At 30.5% G+C, this 12,678-nt stretch overlaps 2 protein-coding genes across 6 annotated transcripts in view; one reads left to right on the top strand and one right to left on the bottom strand.

Annotated features, from left to right (window-relative positions):
• Positions 1–2,253, top strand: part of LOC107436224 (uncharacterized) — a 52,604-nt gene extending 50,351 nt beyond the window's left edge. For all 3 annotated transcript variants that reach the window (XM_087153873.1, XM_087153874.1, XM_016047851.4), the window contains one exon: positions 504–2,253. In XM_087153873.1, coding sequence (XP_087009999.1) covers positions 504–1,163 — 660 coding nt within the window. In that variant the 3' untranslated portion in view covers positions 1,164–2,253. The remainder of the gene's footprint in view (positions 1–503) is intronic.
• A 5,489-nt stretch (positions 2,254–7,742) lies between these two features.
• The window catches only part of LOC107436226 (cytochrome P450 3A24), a 44,907-nt gene continuing 39,971 nt past the window's right edge, over positions 7,743–12,678 (bottom strand). For 2 of the 3 annotated variants that reach the window (XM_087153869.1, XM_087153871.1), the window contains 3 exons: positions 11,946–12,089; positions 10,116–10,278; positions 7,743–7,934 (listed from right to left, as the gene is read on the bottom strand). In XM_087153869.1, the coding sequence (XP_087009995.1) occupies positions 7,842–7,934; positions 10,116–10,278; positions 11,946–12,089 (400 nt within the window). In that variant the 3' untranslated portion in view covers positions 7,743–7,841. Of the gene's footprint in view, positions 7,935–10,115; positions 10,279–11,941; positions 12,090–12,678 lie in introns of those variants that run through there. The other variant, XM_087153870.1, reaches the window with a different exon arrangement.

Raw genomic sequence — 12,678 nt, 5'->3', positions numbered from 1 at the left:
ATTTTTAAGCACTATATACATTAACAAAATGCAAAATAATTTTCAAAGACTTTACATACGACCATGATAAAATAACTAGTTTCAGTCAAAAAACTCTCTTCTAGATTATTATTAGCCATTATAAAATGATCGAGAGATTTTTCGGTTTGATATCAGAGGGTGAAAAATGAAGCCCGAAATTGAGAATACCTTGCAAAATGCACACGAGAGTGCAATAATCTCACCGAACCGAGCTCAGTAGACGCGCATGCGTACTCGCAAGTATTTCATTAAACCTTTAAGGGCTTTTAAAGAACAAAAATCGAAAATAAGCAGCACGTTTAACCTTTAAGCACGTTTTAAAAATGCTACGCATCAAGCTAAAATAAAAAGTCTGCATACATGAGTAAATTGTTGATTTCTTGATGTCATGAAAAATTAAAAGATCCCAAGATATTACTGAAAATTTTGACTTTAGTATTAATGGCTGAATATGAATGAAAGAGATTCAACGTTTTTTTCAGATCTATTCACCACTTCAGGAACATAAAATTCCGTGGGAGATTCTGAGACATGGTGGAGACGGTTTCCAGAACTCAGCGAAAGGCAACATTATCCCCACCTATAGACATTCTCTGAGCAGTGCCTTCAAAAGACGCCACAGACAAAGAACGAGTTCCAGCGAAAGTTCAAAAATCACAAAAACACCCGCCGATAAGTGTGAATCGAAAATGTCAAGTGGTTCCGCCCCTTTTAAACCTCCTCATAAATCGAAGCCCGAAAAAAGGCACAAACCCCCGAAACAATATTCAAAAGCTCCCCTAACGAAACAGGTGAAAAAGATTCAAGAGGTAACATCGTCCAACGATAATAACATTCCAACTCGTAATGATATTCCAACAGAAGATGCAGAAAAGAATCTTTCCATAAAAAAGAACATTCCAGTGGATAAGCAAGAAGACATTGTTATTGATAACACGTTGTGCGTTGAAACGTCCAAAGGGAATGTTTCAACAACTGTTGTCACTGAAGAAACTACTGTCACTAAAGGCAAGGTTGTCACCGTGACTAGCATTACGACCAGTTTGACGAGAAACAAATCCGGGGAAGCCAAAAAGAATGATTTGAATCAGGAGAGTGCCAACATTTCAGAACTCTCCAATTCATGTAACATCGTCAAATGACTGAAGCAGACAATCCATCGAGTTGCGAATGCCCTTGCCAAATTATTAGACGCGCTGTAAGATTCTACGTAAACTTTTAATTATCAAGTGATACAGCTTTTAAGTGAACTTGTTTACGTTCGTGTATCCATTGGTTAAATGAGACGATGTGTTACATAAATTCGACGATATATTAGATAAATATAGAACATTTATTATATCAGGTATTATATTAGTATATTATAATAATGAGATCAAATTATGAGACGCACTGAAGTGTTATAATAATGACATGTTTTGCACGAGTTTATAGGCAATACTTTTATATTTAAGCATACATGTAATGAGTTTTTATTCGGGAGATTTTTTATATACTTCCTATTTGTATTTATTTTTAAAGTATTGCGTTACAATGTTAACCATTGGATACAGGAGCGTTAACAAATGCAAACCAGTTTCATCTGCGTGAAAGCAATAAAGCTGTATAGTATGACCTGATAATCAAGAGTTTGCATAGAATAATTTGGCTAGAGGGTGGACAAATGCAGCCCCATATTTTTTTACAAATAAAAATCAACTGTACAATATCTCTATTCAAATAAGGAGGGTCCCTCTCGATGGCGTTCTACATCTAAAGCTCTCACCAATGAAGAAGAATGGTATTTATAGATTGTCACAGAGGCATTACTGGTCACTTTGGTTAGGAAGTATACTAGAATTGCTGTCTTTTGGATCGTAATAAGAAAATAGGCATAAATGTTTGGTCAATTACAGTAGACAGATCTTTCAGCAAAAAATATGAACCCTTTAAGTATTTTTTAAGCACTAAAAATATTTATAATCACTTTCCAAAAAAAAAAAAAAATCATAATTTCTACAAGTTCAGATGTTTACGTTTCAAACTAAGATAATTGTTACGATTAACATGTCAACAAAATGTTCTACAATGATTGTATATTTTGAAAAGAAAATATTCTGCCTATTTTGTGTGTGGAAAATATCAGTGTTTAAGGAGTAAAAAACAATGATGAAAGAGAAGCAATTACAAGGGTTGGCGACTGGCTGAGTAATTTATAAATATGTAATAAATAAATTTGATGAAAAATCCTGAGTTGTTTGTTTCTTTAGGATTTACAGAATATTACATGATTCGTTTCTAACATGAAAGTTAAATTTTGAGTACTATTTGTCACTTTGTTTCGTTGAAATGAAAGCATTTTCGGGGGAGATTTAAGATTGTAAGGTTAGTATTTTTATTTTTCAGCGACAAACAGATTTTTACATAAAAATTTAAAATTATTTAATTAAAAGATCCCAAATATTCAATTCGAGTTTTAGCTTGGTTACCATTGCAATATTTTTTAAAAATTCTATTCAACTTTCGTTTACTTATTTAAATGTTTTTCCCCAGAGTGTTTAGTATTGTCGTGTAAAGTTAATTCATAATAACAGTTATGAAAACGTTAATGCAAATTTTGACTGGGACATGTTTCATTTTGAGCTTATTATATAAATAAATATAACTTATTTACTGTTTAATAACTTTTCAATGATTAAGTTACTACCGTTTTCAATATGTTTTTCATAAAAGTTACATAATAGTGTTATGTTACAAGATTACTTTATGTAAGAAAAGAAATCCATTTTTAGTTTTAAGCCTTTCATTTAGAACAATAGTTGAAACCAACTCATAATTACAGTATAAAATATCATTATGAAAGGATGATAAATAACTATCACAACTTTAAAAAAGTCAAAAATAATTTAATTAATTTTTCAATGTGTTTTACCTTCAAAACTTCTCTCTTTAAACTTTTTTTTTGTTATTTAATATGAAAAAAAATGTGAGTTTAAATTTATGCATTTGACTGAGCAACTCAGAAAATAATTTTTAAAATCTAATTAAATTCTAATATAATCATAATATATAAACTTAATCTATAAATTATATCTTTAGAAAATTCAATAACTTTGACAAGATACGAACCCTGATATTCATTAAGTAAATTCTCAATGAATATTAACTGAATTTCACTAATTTTGCAGTGCAAACACTATTTTCACATCTAGTAGGTTGTTTTATCTTTATATTTACTGTGTATAGGCAGTTTTTATATTACTATAACAAATAACGACATTTTTTGAAAATGGCTCAATAAAATGATGTAAATGAGAGTATAGTTGAACAATAATAAGGGGGAAAATTCTTTTTCCTTTTCAAGTCGTTTCTGTCCCTTATACAAAATCCCTCAATGGAAATAATACCCTTCCCTCACAAATGGACCCTCAGAGAAGCATTAATCGTTTGGGTTAAAAATCTCAATGCAGGGTATCGGTTAGATTTTCAAATCATGCCTAATTTTAAGGATTTTTCACAACTTAACGAAGTTACTATTTTCTCCGACAAAAACAACAATAAATTTAACAAAGCATTATAATAACATTCATTGAAATGATAGGTATAACCAAAACTGTTATAGTCTGCGTTGGTGCTGCGAAAATGTGGTCCTGATTCATCAATTCCAAAGTGTGATAATTTTTCCATATTTTTAGAAACACACGTTAGATGTTAGGAATGTTCGTACTGTCGTCCTCCTTAACGAATAACAAAACGTGTCCGTTTTACCATTTTTTAAAAGATAAACTTTATGTTTTGCAATAAATGCTCAAACTGCATTCTTCGGTAAATTAGCTATGTCCCTACACTCTATAGCCCTTTTTAGTGCTTTTTGTTGACTTTTTGTCTTTTGTTGACCAGCTCAGAAACTTCTTCCAGTTTTTCATCGACAAACATAAAGATCTAGGCAGCTGTTCTTTTGTCCGCTTCCAATTCAGTTGTTGACAAACCGATTCATCACTGAGCTATTATGTAAGGATATACCAGGATACTTCTTTCGAACCAATTTAGAGAAGCAATATTATTTTAGAACGAAAATAATACTCCTGATAGAATAGTCGATATTCCTAACCAACAACCAGACAACTTTTGAACAACAAACCGTTCAGAAATATACACCCACGCAATTACCGAAATAAGTGGATATGCATTTCAATCTCTCCATATATTGCCATTTGCAAGAAAAAAATTGAAAACAGATGCATTTTCGCATATATATATATATATATATATATATATATATGTTCAAAATGCAGATAAAACAAAGGAAAATTACAGACATATGAAGGTAAAAAAAGGGGGGGATAAAAAAAATAACAAACAACTGGGGGGATAAGAAAAAAAAGGATAAATTTTTTTTTAAAAAACCGGAAAATAAAAGATATGATCTTTTCATCAGCCCACAAGATTATATCCGCAAAAAAGAGTGCTTTCTGTTATTGTATCAATATAGCCAAAGCAAAATATACATACAATAATATAATACAATAGTGTGAGGAGCACTCAAAAAAATATTAAACAAATAAAATAGAACACGAAAAGTAAAAATAACACGTAAAAACAGAGAAAATAAATAGAAAAAACAGAGTAAAATATAGATGAAATATAAGTTTCATCTATAAAGCGAATAGCCAATTCACATGAACGGGAAATTTTTCAAGAATGATTTAAAATATATTTTCGTAACAAGATTGCAATATTGCAAAATAGGAAAACAAAAGCGCAAATTGAGCTTAATTGAGGAGTTTTGTTTTAATGTGCCGTTCTTACTGCATTGCTGAAGTGCGTTTGATTTGTCAGTTAAACAGCAGATTTTAAATTTAAAAAACAGAGTTAAGAAAGAGTTGAAGCAATAAAAGAGCTGAAAAAAATACAAAAGCAAAAAATTTTTTCTTCTTTTTTCCTAAAGAATTACATTTTACAGATACTTTTCTTGTTTATCAGAAGAGAAAGAAATACTCCTAATTTTTCTGTTCTCATTTCGGAATAAAAAAAAAAATTCAAAATCACAGTTCAAAAGATAATTCGCTCTAGAAATTATGCTTTTCCTTTCATTTTTTTAAATAATACCATAATTTTTATAGAACAAGATAAAAACATTTTATATTTTAATAAAATATGACTGTGAGAGGGGATTTTGTTACAAATTCAGATGTTGAACCATGAAATGGGGAAGGGGGGGGGGTTCCATTTTAAAAATAAGATTTTTGGCGATCAAAATGCATGACTTTCCATGATTTTTTTAAAAAATAGTTAAAATCGTGACATTTCATTCAAAATTACCGAAATTCATAAATAGGCCATGCAAAAGGGGGACACCCTGTAAAGGATGTGGGCTCAGTAAAAGGGGGACACCCTGTAAAGAAGGTGGTCTCAGCAAAAGGGGGAAACACCCTGTAAAGGAGGTGGGCTCAGCAAAAGGAGGACACCCTGTAAAGGAGGTGGGTTCAGCAAAAGGGGACACCCTGTAAAGGAGATGAGCTCAGCAAAAAGGGACACAATGTAAAGGAGGTGGGCTCAGTATCATATTAATATGTGTTTCAAGATGCACAAGGTGTCAGGATACTTTTAGCCAGTTAATAATAAGTTTTATAATAGCATATAAGTTTTTTTTAAAAAAAATTCATATGAAATCTTAAAAGGCCATTAGTTTACATGTAATAAAAGTTATGGCGTCTAATTTTTAACGATATTTTTTAATATGTTCTTCTTTATTGAGTTATTATCAGCTACATCTTTTTTTCCATTATCGTGCTGTTTATACTTACTAAATTTATACAGTCATTTCAGATTTTTTTTTGTTACATTTTTAGTAAATAAAAATGAGTTATATTCACTTTTAAAATTAATCTTATGTAAAACTACATTTACTCAATGAATAGAATTAAAATAATTGTCATAAAATAGCTGTTGAAAATTTGCATTATTGCTAAATAATCTTTTTAAAGAAAAATATTTAGCGAATGTCTATAGTAGGCTTAATTTAACAGGTTGCGAAAAGGGAAAATTAAGCACTTTTTAAAAACACCTAAAGAAAAAAGCACCTTTAAGGGCTTTCATAAAACGAAAATAAGCACCTTTAAGCACTTTTTAAAAACGCTACACACCATGCTTAATGTTACACGGAAGTGTAAAAAAAATGGATTGACCTTTTGCATTATTTGACACACTTTAAAGCACTTTTTTTCTTCTTCCTAATTCCAATTTTTTCCAAAAATATTGCAATTTTAAGTGTGTGAATTTCTTTTCATGTTATTCGTTTTAAATAACGATTCTTTATCCATAGCTGCAGAAAAACTAATCAATCACAAGATTTTCATTTTATAAGCTTGGACTTGTTTTGATGTCATAAATTAAAGAGAGATTAGAATTTACCAGATATAAGTCATAACATTTATATCGAAATATTTTTAAAAATCTGAGGGGAAATAAAAAAACCGTTTGCAATTTGAACTGTTATATAATATAAGGTTATTGCTATAGATTGTTACTTCACATTTATTACTTTTGATTGTATCAAATATTTTATAGTTCACGAGTAGGTACTGTTGATTATTTTTCAAATACAAGTGATAATGCGTATCACCACATTTAAGAGATTCTCCATTACATCATTTCCTCCTTTATATAATAATAGACGTTAAATTTTCTGAATATCTATATCCCCGCAGTGGATCAATCGTAAAGAAGCGGTAGAACGAGCATCACCAACTGAGGTCAAAAAGCGGGTGGTTGGCCACTTTCATCAGTCTGCTCAAGGGCCGAGGGTGCGCAGTTCTCATTAGACTGTTCTGGTATAAAGTGCTCGCACGCGGGTCGTCGAGCTACCGAAGCGGAGGAGCCAAACCCTCTGCAGAAGATCAAAATTGCGATAGCATGCGTTCGGACCATCGTCAGGGATTTTTTCCAGACCTTCGCCAATAGCCCATTGTGAAGTTCTAGTGCGACATGAATAAAGTACCTACCATAAATAAAATCCATAAAAGTAATAATGATATTTGAAAAGAATTTTCATTAAATATCTCAGGAATCTAGATGGAATTATTTTTTTACTTTGAAAGCATTCAAAAAACATGTTCAATGCTATTATGATATTTTCCAGGATCTGACCACAAAGGGAACAATAAGCAAAGAGTTGAAAAGAGTGCTTCCAACAATGATGGGAAAAAATCCAGGAGATTTTACAAAATAATATAAATTTCATGATAATTGTTGCATAATGAACTAAATATTTTACACATAGGGAATTTCAGAGTCGTTAAAATAGAAAAACTGTAATATTTTTCAATTATGATTGACATTAAACAAACTTGAAATGGCAAACATTATGTTTACTCATAATTTCCAATACTAATAAGCATTTAATTCATCAAAGATAGTTAGAAAATTATTAATTCACTTAAGAAGGAAGTTGCGAATAAACTGAACATTTTAGAATAAAAAAAGTTTTAAATTCATTTCTATAAATGAGGCTCACTTCATTATGTATTCGTAGTACTTATTTAAATATTCAAGCAAGCCATAACCTATGCAAAAATTCTATTTCATTCTTAGGGAATTTACATTTTATGGAATTTTCTAAACGGTATAAAAACCAGGAGAATATTTATTAAACCAGGAGAAACTGGCCAGTGGAGTTGGCAGCTATGGTATCAATATGGCACACTTTGGAGACAGAACCAATGCTTAAAACATAATCAAAGTGATGCTTTACAAGTTTATTGATAGAAATAGATTTAACATGAAATGTTTTTTTTTGACAAACTGTGGATACAAATTTTTCTTAAATATGTTCTGCAGAATTAATTGATTGGAGAGTCACTTCTTGGTTCCATTTGAAGGAAGATGTCTTTAGGTTGCAGCAGGGCAACTCCAGGATAAAACTTCAAAGGTATCTAAAGATTAAAAGAGAATGCTGATAAAAGTTGAAATTTCGTCTCACAAAAAATGCTTTTATCAAACTTTAAATAACAACAAAGTGCTGGGGCCAGGAAACTATAACACCTTACTTTTCCCCAGTATACAGTTTTGGGGGACAACAATTATAGATATTATTTGATTACGGTAAGTAGGATGTAGATATAAATTTTTTTTTTTCATTATTCACTTTTTCTAGTTTTTGTCACCGGCCATTAAGGCAGAGGGGCTACGATTGTTCTTGTTTTCCAGTGGTGCCATCTATGCCATACAGATCGTAATTTGGACCTCAAAGGAGAACGGCACATCTCCAATTCAGTACCCCTAGAGATATTTTTAAATTTTTCTTCTAATATTATGGGAACATGGAGGACTTTGTGACCCGTCAGATTTAACATGCACCAGGTACCATTTATTCCACGGGGAGTCTTCGGCCGGCTGGATTCGACGGGTTCTTGAACGCGAGTCCAGCACCCAGCCCCCCCAAAAAAACATTTATTCTAAAAGTGAGGGCTGAAAAAATTTAAATGTTTATGGGAAGAACATCCATAGTTTCAATCAAACTATTTCCACTTTCTGATTCAGAAAAGTATCTTTCCAGATACAAATTTATATTTCAAGTTTAGAGACAGCTTGTTACATTATTTTCTCTTCTCTGCCAGAATGATTCCATGACTTTCCAGGTGCACAGATACAATGAATAGAATTAGACTATCAGTGATACAAAACTTTCAGCGTAAAGAACATACCTTGGCAGAAATTTCTAGGCAAGTAATCACTGAAGTATAGTTAGGAGTAGTGAAAAATGAAAAAGTAAATTGCTAAGAATATACACACAACATAATAACTTGTCCTACTCATCCGTAATAAATATAAGATATATAAGTATATATCTTTGAATTTAAAAAAATTCAGTGCTGGTATGGCAACGAAATAATATAGTTAAATGAGTATCAGGGTTGCAACTCAAATCTGGAAAAAAAATTCCCTATGTTTTCCATGTACATAGTATACACAATATATTAAAAGGAAACACAGCAATTACTGTGCTCTTATGTGAGCTATAGTGGGCTAACTATATATTTATTAGTTTTAATTGCTGGAAAAACAGCTGAACATACTTAAATGATGATGTAGTAAATAGCTGATAGTAGTAAATAAATAGTTTAGTATAGCTGAAATATCATGGTTAAATATCCAATAGATTAGGTGTTTTGAGTGGTCACCATCTCTTAAAAGACAAAATCAAAATTCCCTGCACTTTCCCTGTTATTTTGGTTATTTTCAAATTCCCTGTATTTTCCAGGTTTTCCCTGTGGAGTGGCAACCCTGAGTATGTTTTATATACAAAATATTTTTACAGAAAAATTCCACCCTATAAAAATGATTATCATTAAACTTAATTAATTTCGTTCAGAGATTCTTGAAAATTAAATTTATAGAGTAAAAATAATGACGTGGCTTCTTAAAATATAATTTTCATCTCGAAGAATATTTGCATTTCAATTTTGAATGAATGTAATACACGCGACTCTAGAGGGGGAAAATTGAATAAGTAAAAAAAAAATCTAAAATTTTTAATGGGATAAAAAAAAATTCTTCAAAAATGCAAAAGACTTAACAGTTTTGAAAACTTTGCTTTTCAAGATTATTCATTTGCAAAAAAATGCGTTTACGATTTTAAAGCAAGAATAAAACAAGAATTGTATAGAAAAATAAAGAGTTAAAAAAAAATGGCATATCATTTCAGCAGGCATTTGGAAAGTATCATTTTGTGTTGTCAATTGTTTTAAAAACTATCATACAAAGACTAATATTTAACTTTTTTTCATTTGTCCGAGACTACTCAGAATAGTAAGCTGAATGTTTTTACACATTAAAAAAAGTGAAATTTCAACTTAAAACGTGTGTATTATGTTTTGTTACAGTTCCTAGTATTTATTAATAAAATAAACAAATGTGTTGATTTTCTGCATTAACAAATTGGTAATTAATATTTATAATGTAGGGCATTTCTTACAAATCATTTCTAAAAGATTGAAATTTCTAAAATGAAACAATTTAAGAAACATGCGTTTAGAATATTAGAAAAAATTCCATATTTATTTTATAAAAAAATCAACATTTTGAATGTAAAACAGATGAAGAGAACACCTTACCGTTGTTTTGGGACAAGTTTTGATGTTAAAGTGAGTGATAACGTGGATGAGGCAAACTTTGACTTCCAAGAGTGCAAATCTCATACCGACACAGTTCCTGGGTCCAGCACCAAAAGGCATGTACACATAGGGATTCCGTTTGGCCCTCTCCTCCGCTGTAAACCTGCAATCATGCACAGAAATATCTTATTTCCCATACAGAGATCGTTGAATGATCAAAAAAACACTTTGATGAATATTTTTGAAGTGTGGTTTATTGTTATGTTGCTTAAGAACTCTTTCATTGACTAGATTTTAATTTCGCAACAGAGAAAAATTAGCAAAACTCATTATCTGTGAAACTTCATCTTTTTGAAAGCAAGAAAATTGTTTTTCTCGGTCGATGACTATCTTTGCACAATACATAGCATATAATTTCATATAGTATGAACTTAGATTAAAAATAATAATGAATAAAGTAGCAAAGACTAAATTTGCTTATAAAAGTGTCCAATTCTCTCTAAAGTTAGGTTATGAAAACGCTGTGTTTGTGTTAAAGTAAATTAAATAATTTCTTATAACATTTAAAAAATTAAGAACTTTAGAACATAAAATGCTGCTAAGAAAATGTATGTAAAAGAAAAAGGTTGATTTGATCGAAGGCAAGTAAACATCAATTTTTATGGCTAAAAGTAGCCTCATTCCACCAGTTATTATTAAGTATTTGACACCTTTTTGTTTTGTAACATGATTTTATTTTGCTATACACACTCTTATTAGACTTTGAAGAATAATGACTTCCATGCACTTATGAATCATTTTTTGAAATGCTTATCGCCTGTATTATCATCTTAAAAAAAATCATTTCACGAAAAAAAAAGAATAAACTACTCGATGAGCCGGGTATTACTCACAATTGAGCAGAAATAACAAATAAGATAAATGAACTAAAATAAAAATGCTGAAACTTTTCCTTCTGAATCAAAATGCATGTTTAAGAAAACAAACATAGCATTTGATTATTCTGCTTTCTAAATTTCCTAACGAGTCTTATGGATCTAAATATCAATTATCAATTATGGAGTATTAGTTAAAACAAAAAAACTATAAATAATTCTTTTAATTGAATATGTAATATTTTTTAATCTAATATCATGGGTCATATTCTTGCATTTTGTGTGTGTGTGTGTGTGGGGGGGGGGGGGTGTGTGATAAAAATTACTTCTTTCTTCGCATTTTGTAAATAATTATTATAATAACAAATATAATTAAAAATCATGAAATTCATAGCAGTAATTGCCGGAAAAAAAAAGATCGCAGACGAAATAACGTGAATCACGCTCCTCACATGCGTGTTTCATTTCGAGATTACATTGTTGTCATAAATTATATCGCATAAAAAAATACCGGATTTTAAAACTATGGAGAAATCAATAACAACTGTCAAAACTTTGATAGAATTATTGCTCTAAAAAGTAAATACTCAAATGCACTATTCGAATTTTCCATATTGTTCAAAATATATCGGGATATTTAAAATCCTCGTGAAAATCAATATCCATAACTGCCGATAATAAAATTGAAACATTACATCCATTTACAATACTATCAGCATAAATTGAGAGCGTCAAAAAGTGATTATCTAAATGCATGATTCAAATATTACGTGTAAATTCCTGCAGAAAAGAAAAGCAATTTTTTTAAAAAAAACTTTTCAAAAGAAAAATCTTTCTGCAAGAACTGTGTAACATTCTGCGACAATGCCGCCGCCAGGGGGCTTACTAAGGAAAGACAGCATCACTTCAGTTGTAACAACAACAAGACAATCATTTTGCTTAAATTCAGACTCACCTATCCGGATCAAATTTTTCAGGATCTGGAAAATTTTGAGGATCTTTGTGCATTGCATAAATAGGGACAGTAACCATCATTCCTTTTTTCAGTGTTATTCCAGTATTGCCCAATTCATAATCTGTCTCAGCCTTTCTTTCTAGTCTGTAATTTTTTAGATAAACAAAGTTATTTTAACCCTTTTATCGGTACAGAATTCATTTACTTCATACACGGTCCCTGGCCGAATTATTAGACACACTCTAAGACACTTCTCTATTAGACACACACTTAATTATCAGGTGACACTATACAGCTTTATTGTTTTTATGTGACTGAAACCAGCTTACACTTGTTTATGTTCGTGTAGTAATGCGTTAAATGAGACGATATATTATATAAATATGAAATATTTATTATATCAGGAATCATATTAGTATATTATAATAATTAGATCAAATGATTAGATGCAATCTAGTGTTTTAATAATGACACGTTTCGCACGAGTTTATAGGCAATACTTTTATATTTAAACATACACGTCATGGGTTTTTAATATATACTTCCTATTTGTATTTATTTTTAACGTACTGCATTACAATGTTAACCCATTGATACACGAACGTAAACAAATGCAAACTGGTTTCATCCGAGTAAAAACAATACAGCTGTATAGTATCTCCTGGTAATTATAATATTACATCTTATAGTGCGCCTCATAATGTGGCCAATAAGTGAAACTGTGGAAGGAAAA

Source organism: Parasteatoda tepidariorum, chromosome 10 (assembly GCF_982258835.1).
Source record: "Parasteatoda tepidariorum strain Cologne lab strain chromosome 10, Ptep-v5.0, whole genome shotgun sequence".
Taxonomy (NCBI): Eukaryota; Metazoa; Arthropoda; class Arachnida; order Araneae; family Theridiidae; genus Parasteatoda; species Parasteatoda tepidariorum.
This window is presented reverse-complemented; position numbering and strand designations above follow the sequence as displayed.